This window comes from Pan paniscus, chromosome 17 (assembly GCF_029289425.2).
Source record: "Pan paniscus chromosome 17, NHGRI_mPanPan1-v2.0_pri, whole genome shotgun sequence".
NCBI classification, from domain to species: domain Eukaryota; kingdom Metazoa; phylum Chordata; class Mammalia; order Primates; family Hominidae; genus Pan; species Pan paniscus.
The window spans coordinates 26,025,601-26,044,873 of NC_073266.2; the positions used below are offsets into that span (position 1 = coordinate 26,025,601).

At 49.2% G+C, this 19,273-nt stretch overlaps 1 protein-coding gene across 1 annotated transcript in view; it reads right to left on the minus strand.

Moving 5' to 3' along the window:
* The window catches only part of IMPA2 (inositol monophosphatase 2), a 50,629-nt gene that overhangs the window by 13,977 nt on the left and 17,379 nt on the right, over window positions 1-19,273 (minus strand). Inside the window, exons 2-5 of the mRNA XM_003811702.5 lie at window positions 18,940-19,073; window positions 8,196-8,300; window positions 5,974-6,019; window positions 3,828-3,936 (exon numbers count right to left, since the gene is read on the minus strand). Of these exons, the coding sequence (XP_003811750.1) occupies window positions 3,828-3,936; window positions 5,974-6,019; window positions 8,196-8,300; window positions 18,940-19,073 (394 nt within the window). The remainder of the gene's footprint in view (window positions 1-3,827; window positions 3,937-5,973; window positions 6,020-8,195; window positions 8,301-18,939; window positions 19,074-19,273) is intronic.

The window sequence follows — 19,273 nt, forward strand, 5'->3', positions numbered from 1 at the left end:
TTTGGGAGGCCTGGGAGGGCGGATCACCTGAGGTCAGGAGTTCAACACCAGCCTGGCCAACATGACAAAACCCTGTCTCCACTAAAAATACAAAAATTAGCTGGGCATGGTGGCACGCACCTGTAATCCCAGCTACTTGGGAGGCTTAGGAGGAAAATCACTTGAACAGGGAGGCAGAGGTTGTAGTGAGCCGAGATCGCCCCATTGCACTCCAGCCTGGGCAACAAGAGTGAAACTCCATCTCAGAAAAAAAAAAAAACAGAAAAAACAAAACAAAACAGTATAACTCATTATCGACTCTATATTTTAAAAACATGGTCAGGTGCAGTGGCTCCCAACTGTAACCCCAGCACTTTCGGAGGCCGAGGCAAAAGGCTCACTTGAGGTCAGCAGTTTGAGACCAGCCTGGCCAACATGGTGAAACCCCGTCTTTACTAAAAAATATAAAAAAATTAGCCAGATGTGGTGGCGCATGCCTGTAGTCCCAGCTACTCAGGATGATGAGGCAGGAGAATTGCTTGAACCTAGGATGTGGAGGCTGCAGTGAGCCAAGACTGCACCACCGCACTCCAGCCTGGGTGACAGAGTGAGATCCTGTTTCAAAAAACAAAACAAAACAAATCAAAAATACGTACTTCCTAGCACGGTCCAGTGAAAAGGCAACAAAGACTGACCCAGGAACAGGAAGTCCCCCCAGAACGCAAACTATGACCTTAGGAGGCCACTTTCCATAAAAACGAGACAATTGGAAATCTGAACACTGATGGGATTATTTGCTGATTTTAGGGATGCATTTTGGGTAGAGAGTGATATTGATGATGTGATTGTATTTGTAAGAGAGCAGTCTGTTTCTGGAGACATGCTGAAGTACTGACTAGGAAGTGACCTGATGCCTGGGATTGGCTCCAGGCAGCTGGGGGTGGCGGGAGCTGGTGGACACACACGAAGCAGGCGTGCTGCCATGTGAGGGGTCATGGGGCGTCATTTTGCTTTTTCTGTGTACTTTGTGTATGTCTGAAATTTGCATGGTAGAATTTGAAGAAGCAGCTAATAAAATTCTTGCCTTCTTCTAATCCTTTACCTCTATCCAGTGTTGTTTTTTAACTTGTGAGTTGAAGACATTCCAGCAAGGCATAATAGAAATAAGAAAGGGGAAGCCAAGGGAAGCAGAGAGAGGGAGAAAGAGAGAGAGATTAGTGGTGCTTGTTTTAATGACTGTGTCCTCCAGAAACAAGTCCTAATTTTAACAACGGGGCATGACTTGATTGGTTTTGTGCAAAGATTCAAATTTCTTCTTTGATAATGGTTCTCATTTTAGGATACTGTGCCCCAGGCACTATGCTGGGTGCTTTATATGCATAACTTATTTAATCCTCTCGGTTATTTTTATTATCATCAGCATCCCCGTTTTCAATATGAGGACTGAGATTCAGAGAGGTTAAGGAACTTGCTTGAGTTCCAGTCACCTTAGAAAGCGGCAGAATCGGCCAGGTGTGGTGGCTCACACCTGTAATCCCAACACTCTGGGAGGCCGAGGCGGGTGGATCACTTGAGGTCAGGAGTTTGAGACCAGCCTGGCCAACATGGTGAAACCCCGTCTCTACTAAAAATACAAAATTAGTCAAGTGTGGTGGTGCGTGCCTGTAATCTCAGCTACTTGGGAGGCAGAAGAATCACTTGAACCCAGGAGGTGGAGGTTGCAGTGAGCCAAGATTGTGCCACTGCACTCCAGCCTGGGTGACAGAGCAAGACTCCATCTCAGAAAAAAAAAAAAAAGCAGCAGAATCAGGATCTGAAATTGGGTCTGCATGGTGCCAAGAGACCGTGCTGCTGAAGAGCACGCACTGGCACCTCCTGAAGTCCATCTACCCATAGGAAAGAAAACAACCACGGTAGAAAACACGTGGAACTGCCTGTCCTGAATGGGCCAGTTTAGGTTTTCACTGACTCTTTTTGGCCTTTCTCCCATATGGAGGAATCTGGTGATATTTTATAGCATTGTGAGACAGGTACTGTAAGGAACAGAAGAATACCAGACAAATGAGAGAAGCCTCAGACTAGCAGCAGCTATCTGCTATGCACTTTATCCATCAGAATTTTTCTAAAGTCACAAATGAGTTTCAGAACATGAGCACTTCATGTTTCCTTCATTCTACAAAATTACCAGGCCTACTGGGGGACACATAAAGGGGCCCCAGACAAAGCCCTTGCCCTAGTGGAGTTGGTGCTTGAGCTAGCAGCCTGCAGGTGGGGAGGACGCAGAGTTGCAGCCTGACTGAGCTACACGGGCGGGCGGCCAGGATGCCAAGAGCATGTTAATAGAGTTCAGTGTTATAATCCAGTGAAATATAGAGCAAAGTTCACCCGAGCATGCTTAATAGCATGCTCCTCACCACCAGTTACACAATGAGGCTGGAGTGGGCACCTCCTGGCACGCACAGCTGTAATTAAAGCTACTTTTTTCACTGCCAAACAAAACACTTCTGGAGAGGGAAGGTGAGGCAGGGCCAGAGGCCATTCCAAGGCCTCTCTGGGTTCAGAAGCTCTAACTGGTGAGTCCAGCTGCTGGCTGCCCCTCAGAGGCCCCCATGACTTCTCCCTTCTCCTGCTCTGGGCTCTCCTGCAGCCACCTCCTCTCCTTTGCACAATCTTGCCCTTCCTGTCCCTCGCACAGTGGCGGGCCCTCTCCTGACACCTCATCCATCCTGGCCTGCCACTTTCCTGGCCGCACGGGCTCACAGCAGCAGAGATGGGCCATGGCCATAGCTCCTCTCACTGCCTCGAAGGCCATCTGGGCACACAGGCATCAGCCAGGGAGGAAAGAAGTAGGAATAAATAGAGACAATGAAGAAAGGTTGCCAGGAAAGGAATTTTTAAGAGAGGCTGGAAGTGGGTCAAGAGGGGAGGCGGCAGGGAGGCTGATGGGAGAGCAGAAGAAAGAGTGTAACTGGCAGGGAATGAGATGGGGGGCCCTGCATGATGTCCACGCCAGAGACACACAAGGCAGAAACAAGCAGCAGTGCACTTCCGCCTTTTCAAACCCAGACACGCAGGTATTATGGAGCTTGTAAAATCTCCCATGCAGCTGCTGCTAGTCTGAGGCTTCTCTCATTTGTCTGGCATTCTTCTGTTCCCTACAGTACCTGTCTCACAATGCAGTTAAAATATCACCAGATTCATCTATGTGGGAGAAAGGCCGAAAAGAATCAGTGAAAACCTAAACTGGCCCATTCAGGACAGGCGGTTCCAGGCAGTATGCAGGGAATGGGAACCCCTCTCTCAGAGCCACTGGATGACCCTGAGATTCTGGGCTAAGGAAATCACGGCAGGCCATAACTGCAGAGGGGCTAAGGTGCCTCTTCACATGACTCACTCCCCAGGATGGCTCTTCTCACAGAAGCTGAAGCCAGTTACTGTTGTGCACACTCAGGGGCCAGAGACTGCACCTGGGCAGCAGTGCCTGGGCAAAATCGGGACCACTGAGGTGTGCCGGGTGCTCTGAGGGGAACAAGCACCTGGCCTCGGGCCGCTCACCCAATCCCACTACAACCAAATCGTGACTGCGACTGGAGTACTTTCAGCCTGAAAGATGAGGGATGTGAGCGCAAAGCAGAATGAGGTTATTTAAAGCTCCTGGCCACATGAACAAAAACACTAACATACAGAACTGGCTCCATTTCCAGTTCATCAGGGACACGATGTCCCTAAAAAGAGATGACACCATCAGCAAGGGACCTCCACCACCGTCCCACATCATGGTGGCTTTGGCATTCTCCTTTCACACTTTTCTTTCAGAAGTAAACTGAGACGAGCGTTGTGAAGCCCACCTGTCTCCCCGGAGACCCGGAGCCGCTGGCCATTGCAGAAGGCGCCCCGACCCCGCCGGCCCGTGTACAGCCGCTCCTCCGTGCAGTGGTAAATCACTCCGAATTCAAGCTGTGGGCGGCAGAGGCAGGACAGAAAACAAAGATGGTTCACTCGTTTGATGTGGGAAAAAACATCGTTATTCAAAGATGAAGGCTGCGCTAGGCGTTAGGATAACACGTTACACTGTGACAGAAATTACCTTTCCAAAAGGAACTGAGAAAAAGCAGTGCCTGCATTTAAAATGAGACCTGGACATAAAAGCAAGCTTGCTTTTGCTAAATAACTACAATTTTAAAATATATTCAGACTAATAAAACTTTAAAAATTAACATCATAATCAAGCATTAGTAACCAGAAGTTATTGAAAAAGCTTAAATTTTTAGAAAGGCCCCTTTTGTTGCTGAAAAAAAGAATGTTACTTGTGACGCTAACCAAACCCCACAAGAAATCCTCAAAATTGCTGATGTGTGAAGAATGGAGAATGCATCTGTAAAGCCAGCGGAATCTCAGAAGCCCAAGGACAGCCCCAGCGAGGAAGAGGCACCGCCGCAGACTGGGGACTGATCCGTGAGCAGGCAGTGCGCTGAACAGCGGCCTGACTGCCCCACATCAGGGAACAAAGCGTCAGACCACAGCCTCCCAGGATGAAGCAGCAAAAGGAAGAGGTCAGCGTGGAAAAGGACGGCAGCCCACGGCCGCATGCCTCTGTGATCTTTCCTCTACCGACTTTTCACCACTCAGGGTTAACAAGGGCCAGCATGCTTGCTTAGCAAGTTAGCCAAGTGTTCACCTCTCTGGAAAATTAAAAAAACACCCTGGCCAAATGCCTTAGGAAAGCCTTGGCTGGCCCTGGGGTGAGCACAACCACCCTAGGGTGGACACCCCAAGCTACAGAGAAAGGGTTTATTTCTGGGGGTTGGAGGCGTCATTCAGTCAACGCTTTTTCAGAGCCTGCAGGTGTCTGGCAGCATTTCATCACCCTTCCCCTTCCGGTACCCTGGCTTTAAAGGAATCCTCATGACCAGGTCAGTCCTAGAATTCGGCTGGTTCCTGAGGCCTGTGAAGAGCTCCCAGAGTGCAGAGGAATGTCCCCCACTCCCATGGGGAGGAGCCCACCACGAAAAGTCAGGAGCTCCCGTATTCAGTCTAGGAACATAGGACAGACCCTAGCCGACCCACAGAAGGGCCGAGGACCTAGCCAGCTGTTCCAGCAGCCCCTTCGCACAGTCACAGAACATCAACCAACCCCTGAAGTACTGCTCAGCCTCCCACCCACTCTGGGCACCACAATATTATTTCACAGAGAAAGAAGTCAATCATTGCATCCTTAGACAAATTACAGTATTACAATTCTTACTTATCTTCAGCTTAAGTACTTTGAGATACTTTAGTACTTAACTTTAAATACTTCAACTTAAGTACTTCTCTCAGCTCCCCTGCCAGGGAGTCTGTGCTGAGACTAAGGTGAAGCTGCACAAATGCTGCTCTGAAGCAGGGCTGCTTTTGAGAAACATGCAGCCCTCGGCCCTATTTAAATAAAACTGTTTCAATTAGAAAGAAATTAAGGCTCTTCTCAGTGCTGCTGCTTGAATTACTTAATAAGCTTTAAACCTCAGCCCCACGCCTTCCATGCAGGTCGCACAACACTGTGTAGTTCAGAAGGTCTATGGGAACCATGAAAGAGCTACGTTCTCAGAGGAAGATAAGAAAGAATTATTAGAATATTGGGATTGAGGATGCTCTCCAAAACTAAGTGCTCCTTTTAGTTTGTGAGATCACACGCTCTAGGGGTCAGCTGGAGATGCACTTGGACCGTTCACTTAAGACTTCCGCTTCCACAGCAGTGTCACAAATAGACCACGGGTGACACGAGGCCAGCCCTCCACGGGGGACAAGGGCCGGCCATGGAGCCCCACCCCGCACACCCCAAAGCCAGTCTGGACTTGTTTATTTTCTCGGATTTGAAACCCACAGGCTTGGATTTGCCAGTCATGATTAAGGCACAGGGCAAACAGCAAACCAGGCGCACAGAGGCTGAAGCCAGAAAGGAAGGATGGCCAGAGGGAGCCCAGGGAGGGGCCCTGGGGACCTGGGCCACACCCGCACCTCTTGTCGAACAGCAAATCCAATGCTAACCGCCACAGTCGGGAATCTGCAAAGGAAAATAGAAAGGTTTACTCTCTGGAACGAGCGGCAGCTCTCGGGAGCCTGTGTGCTGTGCGGCTCCCCGCAGGCTCAGAAGGACCTTCCTACACTCTGGGTGGGTTGGTTGTTTAAAAACTACTTCCCACAGTTCCACTAACTGCTCCCAAGACAAACAGAATAAACTGACCACGTCGTAAGACAGTTAACCTTGAAAGAAAACAGCACTGTGAAAGTCACATAAGACTGATGTAACTCAACAACCCTCTGAAGCCCAATTAGGAAGGATCTCAATCATCTGTTTTCTGGTTCTCCGGACCTAACGGGACAGCAGAGCCCTCCCCAAAGGCCAGACCCAGTCCCAGGTGGGGCGCCAGGCAGGTGGTCCCAGAAGGCACCACAGCCTCCCCATGGGGGCCAGTTCTGAGCCACAGCTCACCCTGTGGCACTGCTAGCATCCTTGCCTGAGTGCCCGGTAGCCAGCTGCAGGGACAGCCATGGCTGCAGTTTTCATGATCAGTTTGCCTGCAGTTTTGTGATTCTGCTATTGCCGCTCAATATCTTCAAAATAATCCTTCCTTTATAGGGAGATCATTGGAGCTTAAAAACAGGCAGGAAAGGCTGGGTACTGCAAACTGACAGGAAAAATGCAAAACCAATTGTACACAAATGCAACTCTGACTGCCAGGGTGTGCGGGACCTTGGGATGAGCCGCTGGCTTCCAGAGCAAATGCACCATGTGCCAGGCCTCACGCTTGTTCCAGTGCCCAGGAGAGCTTTCTCCCACTGCTGTGGCCCAGCACTGGTGGGCACAGGGGTGAACAGGCGCCATCTGAGTGGCAGCTGCTGGTGGCTTTCGGATGTCTTCAGACCACAACGATCACCACAGCTATAGCGTGGGGCTCAGGAACTGTCAGGATCAGCTCTGGAGACTGTTCTGAAATTGCTGCTCTTTTCCCAGTTACCTCCCCAGTACCAGGATCCCCCCAGGGGTGCAGACAGGAAAGCACTGGAAACTATGTCTCTGGAGCCACTGAAGACCCTCGAATGGACGTGTGGCCTTCACCATGTGACGGGGCTTCACCTGCCGTGTCACCATTATGAGCACCCTGGAACCACGAGCAGGCAGAAGTAATGAGGCTCTACTCAGTGACATACTCTGGGGAGGAGAGCCCTGGGAAGGATCATGCTTTAGTTGAAATGAGAGGAGAGATTGGTGACACATTTGCTGGCACCAGATGGCACGACTCCACTGCCTCGAAAGGGTCACCTTGTGTAGGCACAACTGAATTCTCGAGGCAACTCACCTAGAAAAAGGCTGTGCTTAGCATGGAATAACTTCATGTTTTACATATAAACATGCCATCAGAGGCAGATCATAAAGGAGCCCACACCCGGGCTCTTCTCACCCTTCCTGCTCAGCGCGTGCAGCCCAGGGTGCTGGTGTGCACTGTGAGCGCGGGAGCTGCAAGCCACCTGCCCATGGAATGGGAATCTCTCCAGGGTTCTCCAGAGCTGGAGAACCACACTCCGTTTAAGCCACATCATGCTCTGTGCCCCAGGCCCCCAGCCACCTGTGCGTGTAGACAGGCAGCACAGCACCATCACCTGCCACTGTCAGAGAACACCTGTGGTCGTGTCCCGGTCACCTTTGCATCCTGTCACTTCACCATCCCCAAAGCTCCATTCCCTTCACCTCCCCACACCGGCCCTTCTGACCTCCCCAAACCTCCTGCTTTTTGTAACCACAAGGTTTGCTCTCATACAGGAAGATGGCTCTCAAATCTCACCTGTCACAGGCCACTCTCTACACCTTGGGCTCCAGGCCACTGTGGGGCAGCACAGGCTTTGTATCCCAACCTCACCTTTTTCTCCAGTGGGGGTGGGGTGTGAGGGGAGTCAGACTCCTTCAAGGGGTCCTTGTTAAATGCAACCCAACATTTTTAACATAACAAACTGGTTTTTAAACAAGTGCAGATTTCCTAACATACTCCAAGAGCCTCTCACAAATGGAAAACCTTATTTTAAAAATATCAAGATCTGATCATCTTTCTGATGAGACTATGAGTGTACTATAGGTTTGTTTATATATTCCTGCCTTAAAAAATGCTGCTTTTGGAAAGACAAAACCTCACAGAAGAGGACATGTTAAGCCCTGCAATGGAGGCGATCCCTGCTCAGCTCACCTGTGCACAAAATTGCAGGTGCCGTCGATGGGGTCGATGATCCACGTCGGGCTGTGGGTGAGCACACACTTGGCCCCAGAAGCCGCGGCCTCTTCTGCAATGAACCTGCAGTGGAAGAACCCAGCCTGAGAAAATGCACCAAGGACACAGAATAACGTGCCTGAAATTGCTTCCAGTCCCATTAAAGAAAAAGGTGGCACAGCAAACAGATGTCATCATGGTTTCTCTGGGTCAAACAGAGGCAGAGTCTTTAAACAACCATGTGCTTTTTGACCTGCCTGCCAGCGGACCTACTCAGCAGGATTTAGAAAACAGAGTGACACCTCAGTGCCAGCGTTCAGAAAGAGCACCAGGGAATTCCAGCAGGCCAGGCAGAGAAATGCAAGTGTGAAGAACACTGGAAAACAGATCTTCTGAAGCAAAACTAAACTCGATTTTAACTTCAGCCTGGAGGGGAGGAGGCTGATGAGATATGACCAAGCAAGGTGGCCCAGGACTCTGACTTTGATTCTCCCAGTCAATGCTTATACCTGGGCACCGAGGGGTTAAATGTCACTTGCAGCTGAGATCTCCCATGTCTGTACCCAGCCTGGCTCACCTGAACTGCAGACACAGGTGACAAACAGAGCCCCCCCGCAGCTGGTTCATTTCCCAAAGGTGCCCTTCCTGCCCTGGTCTCTGACTTCCCTGGTTTTTTTTTTTGTTGTTTTTTAAGAGATAGGGTCTTGATCTGTTGCCCAGGCTGGAGTGCAGTGGTATCATCATAGCTCATGCAGCCTCAAACTCCTGGATCCAAGCAATCCTCCTGCTTTGTTCTCCCAAGTAGCTGGGACTACAGATGCATACCACCACATTCAGCTAATATTTTTATTTTTGTAGAGGTGGGGTCTTGCTACATTGGCCAGTCACAAATCCAGCTTCCCTCTGGGAGCAAGCAAGGGTGGGGCTGCAGGAAGGAGAGAGGCTGGGACGCTCCCTGCCCGCCCCTGCCCCATGTGCCCTGTGCAGGCTCCACTCCTCCATGTGGCCTGCTTGACACATTCCTGCTAGAGGGACATGCTGCTCCTGCACTCTGCAGCAGGCCCTGGGCTGGCCCCTCCTTTGTAATGAGTCCCTCTGCAAACAAGGCCCCCTACAATCCTCACTTGAGTGTGCATCTGTCCTGCTAGGAACCTGACCGAGACAATGTTCTCTCAAGATTCACCTGCACAGAAGGGAACTCCTGGTTTTCTCTACTTGCCTCTACCTCCACAAATGGCAACTCCCAGCACCCCCTGCTCAGGCCAAAAACAAGGGAAAGCACTCTCGCCCCATGCACTGTCACCCTTCCTCCTGCACCCCACCCACACGCAGGCCCACACACACAGGGAAGATGCTGTGGTCAGGTGTATTCGCAGCCCACCTTCTGCAGGCTGGTCCCTGTGGAGCTGGCCGCTGTTTACACCTTCCAAAGGCATTCTCAGGATCAAAGAAAAGACTAGATCTAAAGCATTCAGGGCAGTGCTTTTGACACTCTTGGACTGTCCCAAGTTCACTAAGGGTGAGGCCTTGGGCAGGCGCTAAGCAAACATCTGTTCTGTGCATGACTATGTGGCCTTGCTGAGAGGTTTTCTATCCAGTTCCTGTGCCGGGTTCACATGTGTACTAGAGAAAAAGGAGACCTGCAGAGAGTAAGAAAAAGAAAATAAGTGAAAAACAAGCAAGGCACGGTGGCTCACGCCTGTAATCCCAGCACTGTGGGAGGCCAAGGCGGGCAGATCACCTGAGGTCAGGAGTTCGAGATCAGCCTGGCCAGCATGGTGAAACCCTGTCTCTACTAAAAATACAAAAATTAGCTGGGCGTGGTGGTGGGCGCCTGTACTCCCAGCTACTTGAGAGACTGAGAGAGGAGAATTGCTTGAACCCAGGAGGTGGAGGTTGCAGTGAGCCGGAGGTTGCAGTGATCCTATCGTTGCAGTGAGCTGAGATCACGCCACTGCACTCCAGCCTGGGAGAGTGAGACTCCATCTCAAAAAGAAAAAGAAATAAAAATACAAAAATTAGCTGGGGGTGGTGGCGCACGCCTATAATCCCAGCTGCTTGGGAGTCTGAGGCAGGAGAATCGCTTGAACCCAGGACGGGAGGGATGCAGTGAGCCGGGATCATGCCATTGCACTCCAGCCTGGGTGACAAGAGTGAGATTCCATCTCAAAAAAAAGAAAAGAAAGAAAAGAAAAGAAAAAGAAAAGAAAGAAGGAAGGGAAGGAAGGAAGGAGAGAGAGAGAAATAAAGAAGGGAAGGAGGGAAGAAAGGAAAGAAAGGAAAGAAAGGAAAGAAAGGAAAGAAAGGAAAGAAAGAAAGAAAGAAAGAAAGAAAGAAAGAAAGAAAGAAAGAAAGAAAGAAAAGAAAAGAAAAGAAGGAAAGAAAGAAAGAAGCGTCCCATGTCCTGGTGTTTGGTGTATTATCCACTGTGGTCATCAGCCTCCTGGAAGCCACTTTCCCGCACGAACCATGTGGTCTAAGATTTGGCATCAATAAACTTTTGGATAAGACTGGAGACTTTAGTGTGAATGGAAAGACTGAAATGAAAACCTCTGTGACCGCTCAGCGCCTTACAGTAGCCAGTCACCGCATATGGCTGCTTACATTTGAATTAAATAAAGACTTCAGTTCTTCAGTCTCATGAGCCACCTTTCAAGTGCTTGGCAGTCACGTGGGTGAGCGGCTACCACTGTGGACACAGCAGATGTGGGCCACCCCTGCAGCAACAGACAGAGCCGCTGGCAGTGCTGTCCTCCCACCGAGATGCTGAGAGGCAACAGCAGGCATCTCATGGTATTCGATGTCACTTTTTTTTGGAGACAGAGTCTCGCCCTGTCGCCCAGGCTGGAGTGCAATGGCGCGATCTCAGCTCACTGCAACCTCTGCCTCCCGGGTTCAAGCGATTCTCCTGCCTCAGCCTCACGAGTAGCTGGGATTACAGGCGTGCGCCACACGCCTGGCTAATTTTTTTTATCTTTAGTAGAGATGAGGTTTCACCATGCTGGCCAGGCTGGTCTTGAACTCCTGATCTCGTGATACGCCCACCTCAGGCTCCCAAAGTGCTGGGATTGCAGGCGTGAGCCACCACGCCTGGCCCGATGTCACTTTTCTATGCACGGGAGCTGCCATACACACTGTAACCACCCTGGTCCCCATCCACTCTGGGACCATCCTTCCACTGCTGGGTTATGAAGTTCATGCCTGGGATGCAGAGTCATCCAGCCCCTCCATTTTGCTGATAAATTATCTAGAAATACAACCCTGGGATACGACAAGTGCACGCATGCATCATCTCAGGCTGTGCCACCTCCTCCCCGGCCCCCTGGAGAAACCCACGAATAAGCAGGGGCTTCTGAGCCAAGAAGACCAGGTCAAGTCAAGCCAGGAGCACTAAGCAAGACACCCAAGGAATCATCAGCTGTTCCTGGAGAGCCTGGGCAGGCTCAGTCTGCCCCTGGAGCTTTCAGCCTAGCCAGGCAAGGCAGATGAGATGCAGTGAACCCAGGCTTCTGGTTCTTCATCTACACTGCACGCCTTGCTCCTTGCAGGAACTGCCTCTCCACTCTCAGTTGTCCACATGCTTCTAGGTCAGGTGATGCACAGGCCCACCAGCCAGAGCCCCTGCTCAGGAACTGGTGCTCCCCAAACAGATCTAGGAGGAAAAATGGTGGGGAGAAGCCACAATGGCAGCCGGGGAAGGGGGTGGAGAGGCTGCCTCCTGACAACAGCAGCCTGCAGGAGACACACAGGTGATGATTCCACTTAGGGCGTGACCATAAGTGCTGTCAGCACTGCCAGTTTTCCTAGAAACTTCAGGCACTAAATCTGTTTTTCCATGTCTTCTGTAGCTATGTGACTTTCCTCTTCTGTAATGGCTTGCAATGACGTTTTTAAAGAAAACGCTCCACACCCTGAAAACACACATACAAGGAGCAACTACGAAAGCTTAAACTGGGCACAAGGTTGACAAAGCAGCGAACAGATAATGACTCAGGTCCAGAGGGACTAGAAATGACTCAGGCACAGTTTCTAAGAAACTGAGGAGGAATGTGCAATTCTTCTCCTTTTTAAACCTGACTTCAAGTAGGAAACTGAAGCGGTGGAAAGAAAACCGCCAGTGAGCCCTGAAGGAGGAGGCAGTGTGGGTCTGCAGGCACTGACACTCCACACCCACGACAACTCACGCTGCAGCACCCAGACCACCCACGCGGCATGCCCACGTGCCTCCCAGGACACTCGGGAGCAGGAGCTCTGTCTGTTCATTCGCCAGATGTGTGGGACACCCTTTAGGGAAGTCACCAAGCAGCTTGTTTTCCCAGCAGCAACTATTAATATAAGTTAATTTGTTAACATAGCTTCTGCTGTGTGTAACCTTTATTATTTATCTATTTGTTTTTTAGGTTTCATTTAGTGTAACCCAGCAAGTACTTTTAGAAATTTTTTTTTTTTTCTTGGAGACATGGTCTCGCTTTGTCAGCCAGGCTGGAGTGCAGTGGCACGATCATGGCTCACTGAAGCCACAAACCGCTGGGCTCAAGCAATCCTCCTGCCTCAGCCTCCTGAGTAGCTGGGACCACAGGCATGCATCACCACACCTGACTAACTCTGCCTCACATTTTTTATGAGAATAACTCTAAGTACCCACACTGAGCACTGGATGAGCTGTCTTCCTCATCACCCACCTTGTGTACACCTCTGCCCATGAGACTGCCTGCCCGCCTACAAGGTGGCACAAGCATCCCCCTTCCCACCTGCCTCATGCTTGTGGGCAGCAGGGAGCAGCCTTCTGCACTGTGTGGCTGCAGCGGTGTGAAGGCCAGCAGAGGCGTGAACTGTGCTTGGTCTTTGGAGGCACCAAAAATACTTCCCTGGTACATGGGAAGAGATGCACAATTTTTATTCACTTAAACCTGATTTTACTCATGTAGGAAGCTAATACCTGTGAGATGAAAGACAATGTTTTACAGCTCTCTGCAGAGGGAGTGGGGAGAGTCTGCTCTGCAGACATGACTGTAGACAGATGTGTGAAATCATAAAGACCTTCCTAAAAGCCACTGGAACATCTACATAAAATCCACAATATAGGCAGGGCACGGTGGCTCACGCCTGTAATCCCAGCACTTTGGGAGGCTGAGGTGGGTGGATCACTTGAGGTCAAGAGTTCAAGACCAGACTGGCCAACATGGTGAAACCCCGTCTCTACTAAAAATACGAAAATTACCCAGACATAGTGGTGCATGCCTGTAATCCCAGATACTTGGAAGGCAGGAGAATCGCTTGAACCCGGGAGGCGGAGGTTGCAGTGAGCAGAGATTGCACCACTGCACTCCAGTCTGGGCTACAGAGCAAGACTCCATCTCAAAAAAAAAAAAAAAACCCACAATATAAATAGGAAAAAAAATGCACATGACTAAATTTAGGGAAAAAAAGAATATTCCATACGTCTATCCAATAGACAAGAGGAAAATAGCAACTGGATTAAGGCTAAAAGTTTGGTAATAAGTTATTATAGAATATTATATCCTACTGCATAACTTAACCACTTTTCTTTTTTAAAAAATAGTTTTAACAAACCCTCCTTATAATTTTGACAGCTAAGTGCCTTTAAGCCCCTTTTTTCTTTCTTTCTTTTTTTTTTCTTCCGGCTACTTAGTCTGTTTAGTCTGTGACAAGAAGGTCAGGATCATCCCTGCTGTCCACAAAGGAGATGATTTATGATACTCTGTCCCCATCTTCACAAGCCACTGCCCAGTGGGAAAGCAACTGGATGTCAATGTCCAGCTGGTGGTGGCTGGGAGCATGTTTTTCCCATGTCAAGGACTCTGTTTGATGTTTTGCTTGACTCACGCATTCAACAGACACTGCTCTGTGCTGGGCACTGCAGGGCAGCAGGTTACATGGGGGCTCTGGAGCAGGGCTGGGAAGACAGCTAAAAACACTAGACCCTTGAGCTGCCGGCCTCATCTCTGGGCCTAGGCCAGCCCAGAGAAGCTCCAACAGGCTGCTCCACAGAAGGGACAAGGACGGGGTTTCTATCACTATAGCTCGGGGATGCTACTGAATCTTTTCCAAGTAGCTACACTTGTATCTCACTCAAAATCATCATCTGAAAACAGGTTTAGGCGCCCCACAAAGCCAGGGCATGGCAGGAGACAGCTAATGTGGCCAAGGCCAACAGCACACTCCAAAGACCCAATCTATAAAAACCCGGCCTTATCATGCTGCCTTTTTTTTTCTTTTCTTTCTTTCTTTTTTTTTTTTAAGATGGAGTCTCACTGAGATGCTCAGGCTGGAGTGCAATGGTGCAATCTCAGCTCACTGCAACCTCCACTTCCCAGGTTCAAGCGATTCTCCTGTCTCAACCTTCCAAGTAGCTGGGACTACAGGCATGCACCACCATGGCCCAGCTAATTTGTTTTCCTGTTTTTAGTAGAGACGGGGTTTCACCATATTGGCCAAGCTGGTCTCGAACTCCTGATCTCAAGCTATCCACCCACCTCGGCCTCTGAAAGTGCTGGGATTACAGGCGTGAGCCTCTGTGCCCAGCCCTGGTTTGCTTTTTGTCATGTTACGAGTTAAATGCTGGGACTTCAGGGATGACCATGGTCAGGTCCCTCATTCACAGGTGAGGAGTTCGAGGCCCTAAGTGGTGAGATTTGCCAAAGCTGCTAGAGCCAGTGACAGAAGCAATTTTATTTATTTATTTTTTATTTTTTGAGACAGAGTTTTGCTCTTGTTCCCCAGGCTGGAGTGCAGTGGCGTGATCTCAGCTCACTGTAACCTCCACCTCCCAGGTTCAAGCGATTCTCCTGCCTCAGCCTCCTGAGTAGCTGGGATTACAGGCACGCACTACCATGCCCAGCTAATTTTTTGTATTTTTAGTAGAGATGGGGGTTTCACCATGTTGACCAGGCTGGTCTCGAACTCCTGACCTCAAGTGATCCACCCGCCTCGGCCTCCCAAAGTGCAGGGATTACAGGTGTGAACCACCGCGCCCAGCCTATTTATTTTTTTGTTTTGAGACAGGGTCTCACTCTGTTGCCCAGGCTGCAGTGCAGTGTGGTTTTTCATAGCGGCTGCATCAATTTACATTCTCACCAACAGTCTGCAAAGGTTCCTTTTAATCTACATTTTTTTTTTTTTTTTTTGAGACAAGGTCTTGCTCTGTCACCCAGGCTAGACTGCAGTGGCAGCATCACAACTCGACCTCCAGGACTCAAGCGAGCCTCTCACCTCAGCCTTCCAAGTAGCTGGGAGCATAAGCGTGCACCAGCATGCCCAGCTGATTTTTAAATTTTTTTGTAGAGATGGGGATTCACCATGTTGCCCAGGCTGGTCTCAAACTCCTGGGCTCAAGCAATCCTCTGACCTTGGCCTCCTGAAGTGCTAGTATTACAGACATGAGCCACTGCACCCCACCAGAAGGAAGTTTAAACCTTATCATTCTTTGATTCAGTCTACACCTGTCTTCCAGGTCAAGGACCAAACCTTTGGATTTCATGGATGAGTGAAATAAAATAATAAAACTGGGGAGCCGGTATCAGGTTTTTAAAAAAATGTTATTAAGTCTATTTTTAATATCATTTCATGAAAGACTAAAATCAAGGAAAGAGAAAAGCTCAGAATAAAAGTCTTTCCTAAAGGAGGATGAGAGGCAACTTCAAATTAAATATATTGTTTAAGGGATATATTTAAATACTTTGAAAGCAGAAAAAAATCACAATGTCCTATTTTACAATATGTATACAATTTTCTCTCATCACAAATTTATCAACTTTTCTATGATCTAAAATACAATTAAATCCCCAAAATTTACTTTCCTTTTAATCTCAGTCATTGGCAAAAAAAACTCACTTCACATAAATATGTTGAAAAACAACTGCATTTGATGTCAATTTTTGAGGCACACTGAGCAGAGAAGAGAACAGCTGCTTTCACCGTGTCCACACATTCACCCTCAGAGCTAGGGAAGATGGGGGTGACACACAGACTGGGGCTGACCGTGGTGCAGCCACAGTCCACTGGCTTGTGGGCTAGAGCTTGGGAACCCCAGCTTTCAATCACTGATTCCTGGACAGGTGTGTGGGTCTGACCCTACCAGGGAGCCTTTTCAGAGATAGAGGCTGGTGTTCAGCCCGGGCACGCTCCCAGGTAAGCCTGTCTCACCCTACCTATAATCCCCTGCTCTGCGTCATGGTTTTCCAAAGGAACTCTGGAGTCTGGCGGTCCCTGGCAACCCTAAGGCCTCAAGGGTGGAGGGAGGTACCTGTGCTCACCCCATAATACATTAACTTTTACCTTGTGTACACAACAGCGAGTATCTAAATTTACCTTTTACAAATGGAACCAACTGCACACATTAACCCAACAGTGGGTTGCGTGTAATCTCGGAGTGCAGTTTGTCCAAGTGACCTGACTGAAACACATCACAGCCCCAATAACTTCACTGTGCCTGATCCTGCATCTCCTCCAAGCCTTTACCAGACCCCACACAGATGAGCCAGCCCTCCCATGCCACGGCCACACGGATCATCACTGCAGAAACCTCTAGGCCAATATGGTTAATAAAGGACCTGGAAACAGCCGGCTCGTTACTGCAGCATGCTTCCTCTCAAAGAATCCATATGATAAATTCTTTTGCTACTGCTCTTTGATTAAAATTAGGTTTATTTATTTATTTTTCGAGACGGAGTCTTGCTCTGTCACACAGGCTGGAGTGCAGTGGTGTGACCTCGGCTCACTGCAACCTCCGCCTCCCAGGTTCAAGCAATTCTCCTGCCTCAGCCTCCCGAGTGGCTGGAATTACAGGCCCATGCCACCACACCCGGCTAATGTTTGTATTCTTAGTAGGGACGAGGTTTCACCATGTTGTTCAGGCTGGTCTTGAACTCCTCACTCGTGATCCGCCCGCCTCAGCCTCCCAAAGTGCTGGGATTACAGGTGTGAGCCACCCTAAAATTAGGTTTTAAAAGGCTTTTTAAAAATCACAAACACTGGGGCCGGGCGTAATGGATCACACCTGTAATCCCAGCACTTTGGGAGGCCGAGGCGGGCGGATCATGAGGTCAGGAGATCGAGACCATCCTGACTAACAAGGTGAAACCCTGTTTCTACTAAAAATACAAAAAATTAGCTGGGCGTGGTGGCGGGCGCCTGTAGTCCCAGCTACTCAGGAGGCTGAGGCAGGAGAATGGCGTGAACCTGGGAGGCAGAGCTTGCAGTGAGCCAAGATCGCGCCACTGCACTCCAGCCTGGGCGCCAGAGCAAGACTCCATCTCAAAAAAAAAAAAAAAAAAAAATCACAAACACTTTACATCCTATAACTATTGTAACCAATTCTTGGGATCCTGACCTCAAGCAGAGTAGGGAAATAGGAAGTAAGAGAAGCTTAAACTCAAAGGTTGTCAACAAAACAAACATGAGCGACTGGCAAACAGAAATTCAGAGGGAGAGCTGGTAACCTTGAGATAACCTAACAAGTTAGAAGGAGATGACGGGAAAAAAAAGAAGGTAAGTGTTTAACACTGGCTTGTTCTTTCATTTATATAATCATTCACAGAAAAAAAAAAAAAAAAAGAGCCAGGTGGAGTGGCTCCTGTAATCCCAGCTACTCAGGAGGCTGAAGCAGGAGGATCACTGGAACCCAGGAGTTCAAGGCTGCAGTGAGCTATGATCATGCCACTGCACACCAACCTGGGCAACTGAGCAAGACCCTATCTCTTAAAAAATATATAAAAATAAATGTAAAGAAAAGTATTTTAAGCCTACCATGTGCTGAATGGACACTGAGGGAGAGTACCATCTATATTTCTGCCACCTAAGTCCATATAAACCTGGAACCTGACAGTTATAATACCCTACAGCCAGAAATCCAATAACTGGTATTCCAGTTTTAAGAATCCAACATCTTTAAAAGATTCTATGTAACGAAGAAAAAAGATCCCTTGCAGGGTCTTCAGCATTTATACTGCAGAACTCTAGAGGTGAGAGAGGGGCCTTAGAGCCCCCCAGAGTTAAAGAAGATGTCTCAATCTGGGGTTCATGGCTCCCTTAAAATGCTATGCAAAATGCTGTGTAAATATTTTAATTTTTCTGAACAAAAGATTAATAGCTAGCATCAAATACTCAAAGGGTGACCCCAAAAAGGTTAAGAGGTGCTCATACAGGCCTCTTGCAGGGACAGCTCTGGGGCCCGGCTGTGGCAGCCATTCCCACTGTGCCCTCTGGCCTGGGTGAGGGGGCGTGCATCACTAAGCACTAGTGGTGGGCCGGGGGCCCCACGCGGCTGCCAGTGCCACTTGGCATCCCATCCTCCTGGGAAAGTTGCCCAGGCAGCTGAACAGGCACAGGCCACCAGGGGACATCACCACTCCAGGCTTCTTAGGGTGGGTCACACTTCTAGTGGGTCCTTCCAGAAATAACAAATGGTTGAGTACAGGGGTGCAAGGAGCTTTTCCTGAACATGTGTTGTAAAAAGAGCTGCTTCAATATTCATAAGAGGATGCACTGACGTGATGGTTGTTAAGATGACAGTAAAAAGAACGAAAACAGGGCTGAGTTTGCTTACTAAGTAACTGACAAATTGCAGGTTAGGCTGCGTGGCTTAGGGCTTCACGTCTGGCCACATCAACAAACGACAGAGCCCCCTGACCCCGGCAGACCCTGCATTTTCTATGAGTGTGGCCAGGGTTACTGGGGGTGTTTCCCAGAGGAGTACACCTACCTGTGTGAAGGAAACCTCTCTCGCAACTCAGAAATAATTAAATCTTCCACAAGGTGATCTGTTTCTGTCACAAGATCTGCAGCTGATGTTTTTGTTGAGACACGTTTTTCCTCAGTAAGGGCTTTTCTGATGATCTGAAATAAAAGTACGGGATTTGGGTTAAACATGCAAACATCCTCCTCCAGGCAAAGGAATTATCCACTCCTTCGAGTCCCCTCTGTATTCAGCCTGCCATTGGGGGGGGGGGGTGGGGGCGGGGGCAGCAGGTGTGTCTCTGTGGGTCACTGACTTCTTGTATCATTGACCTCAGAGCTAATATCACAGCCTAGGCTCT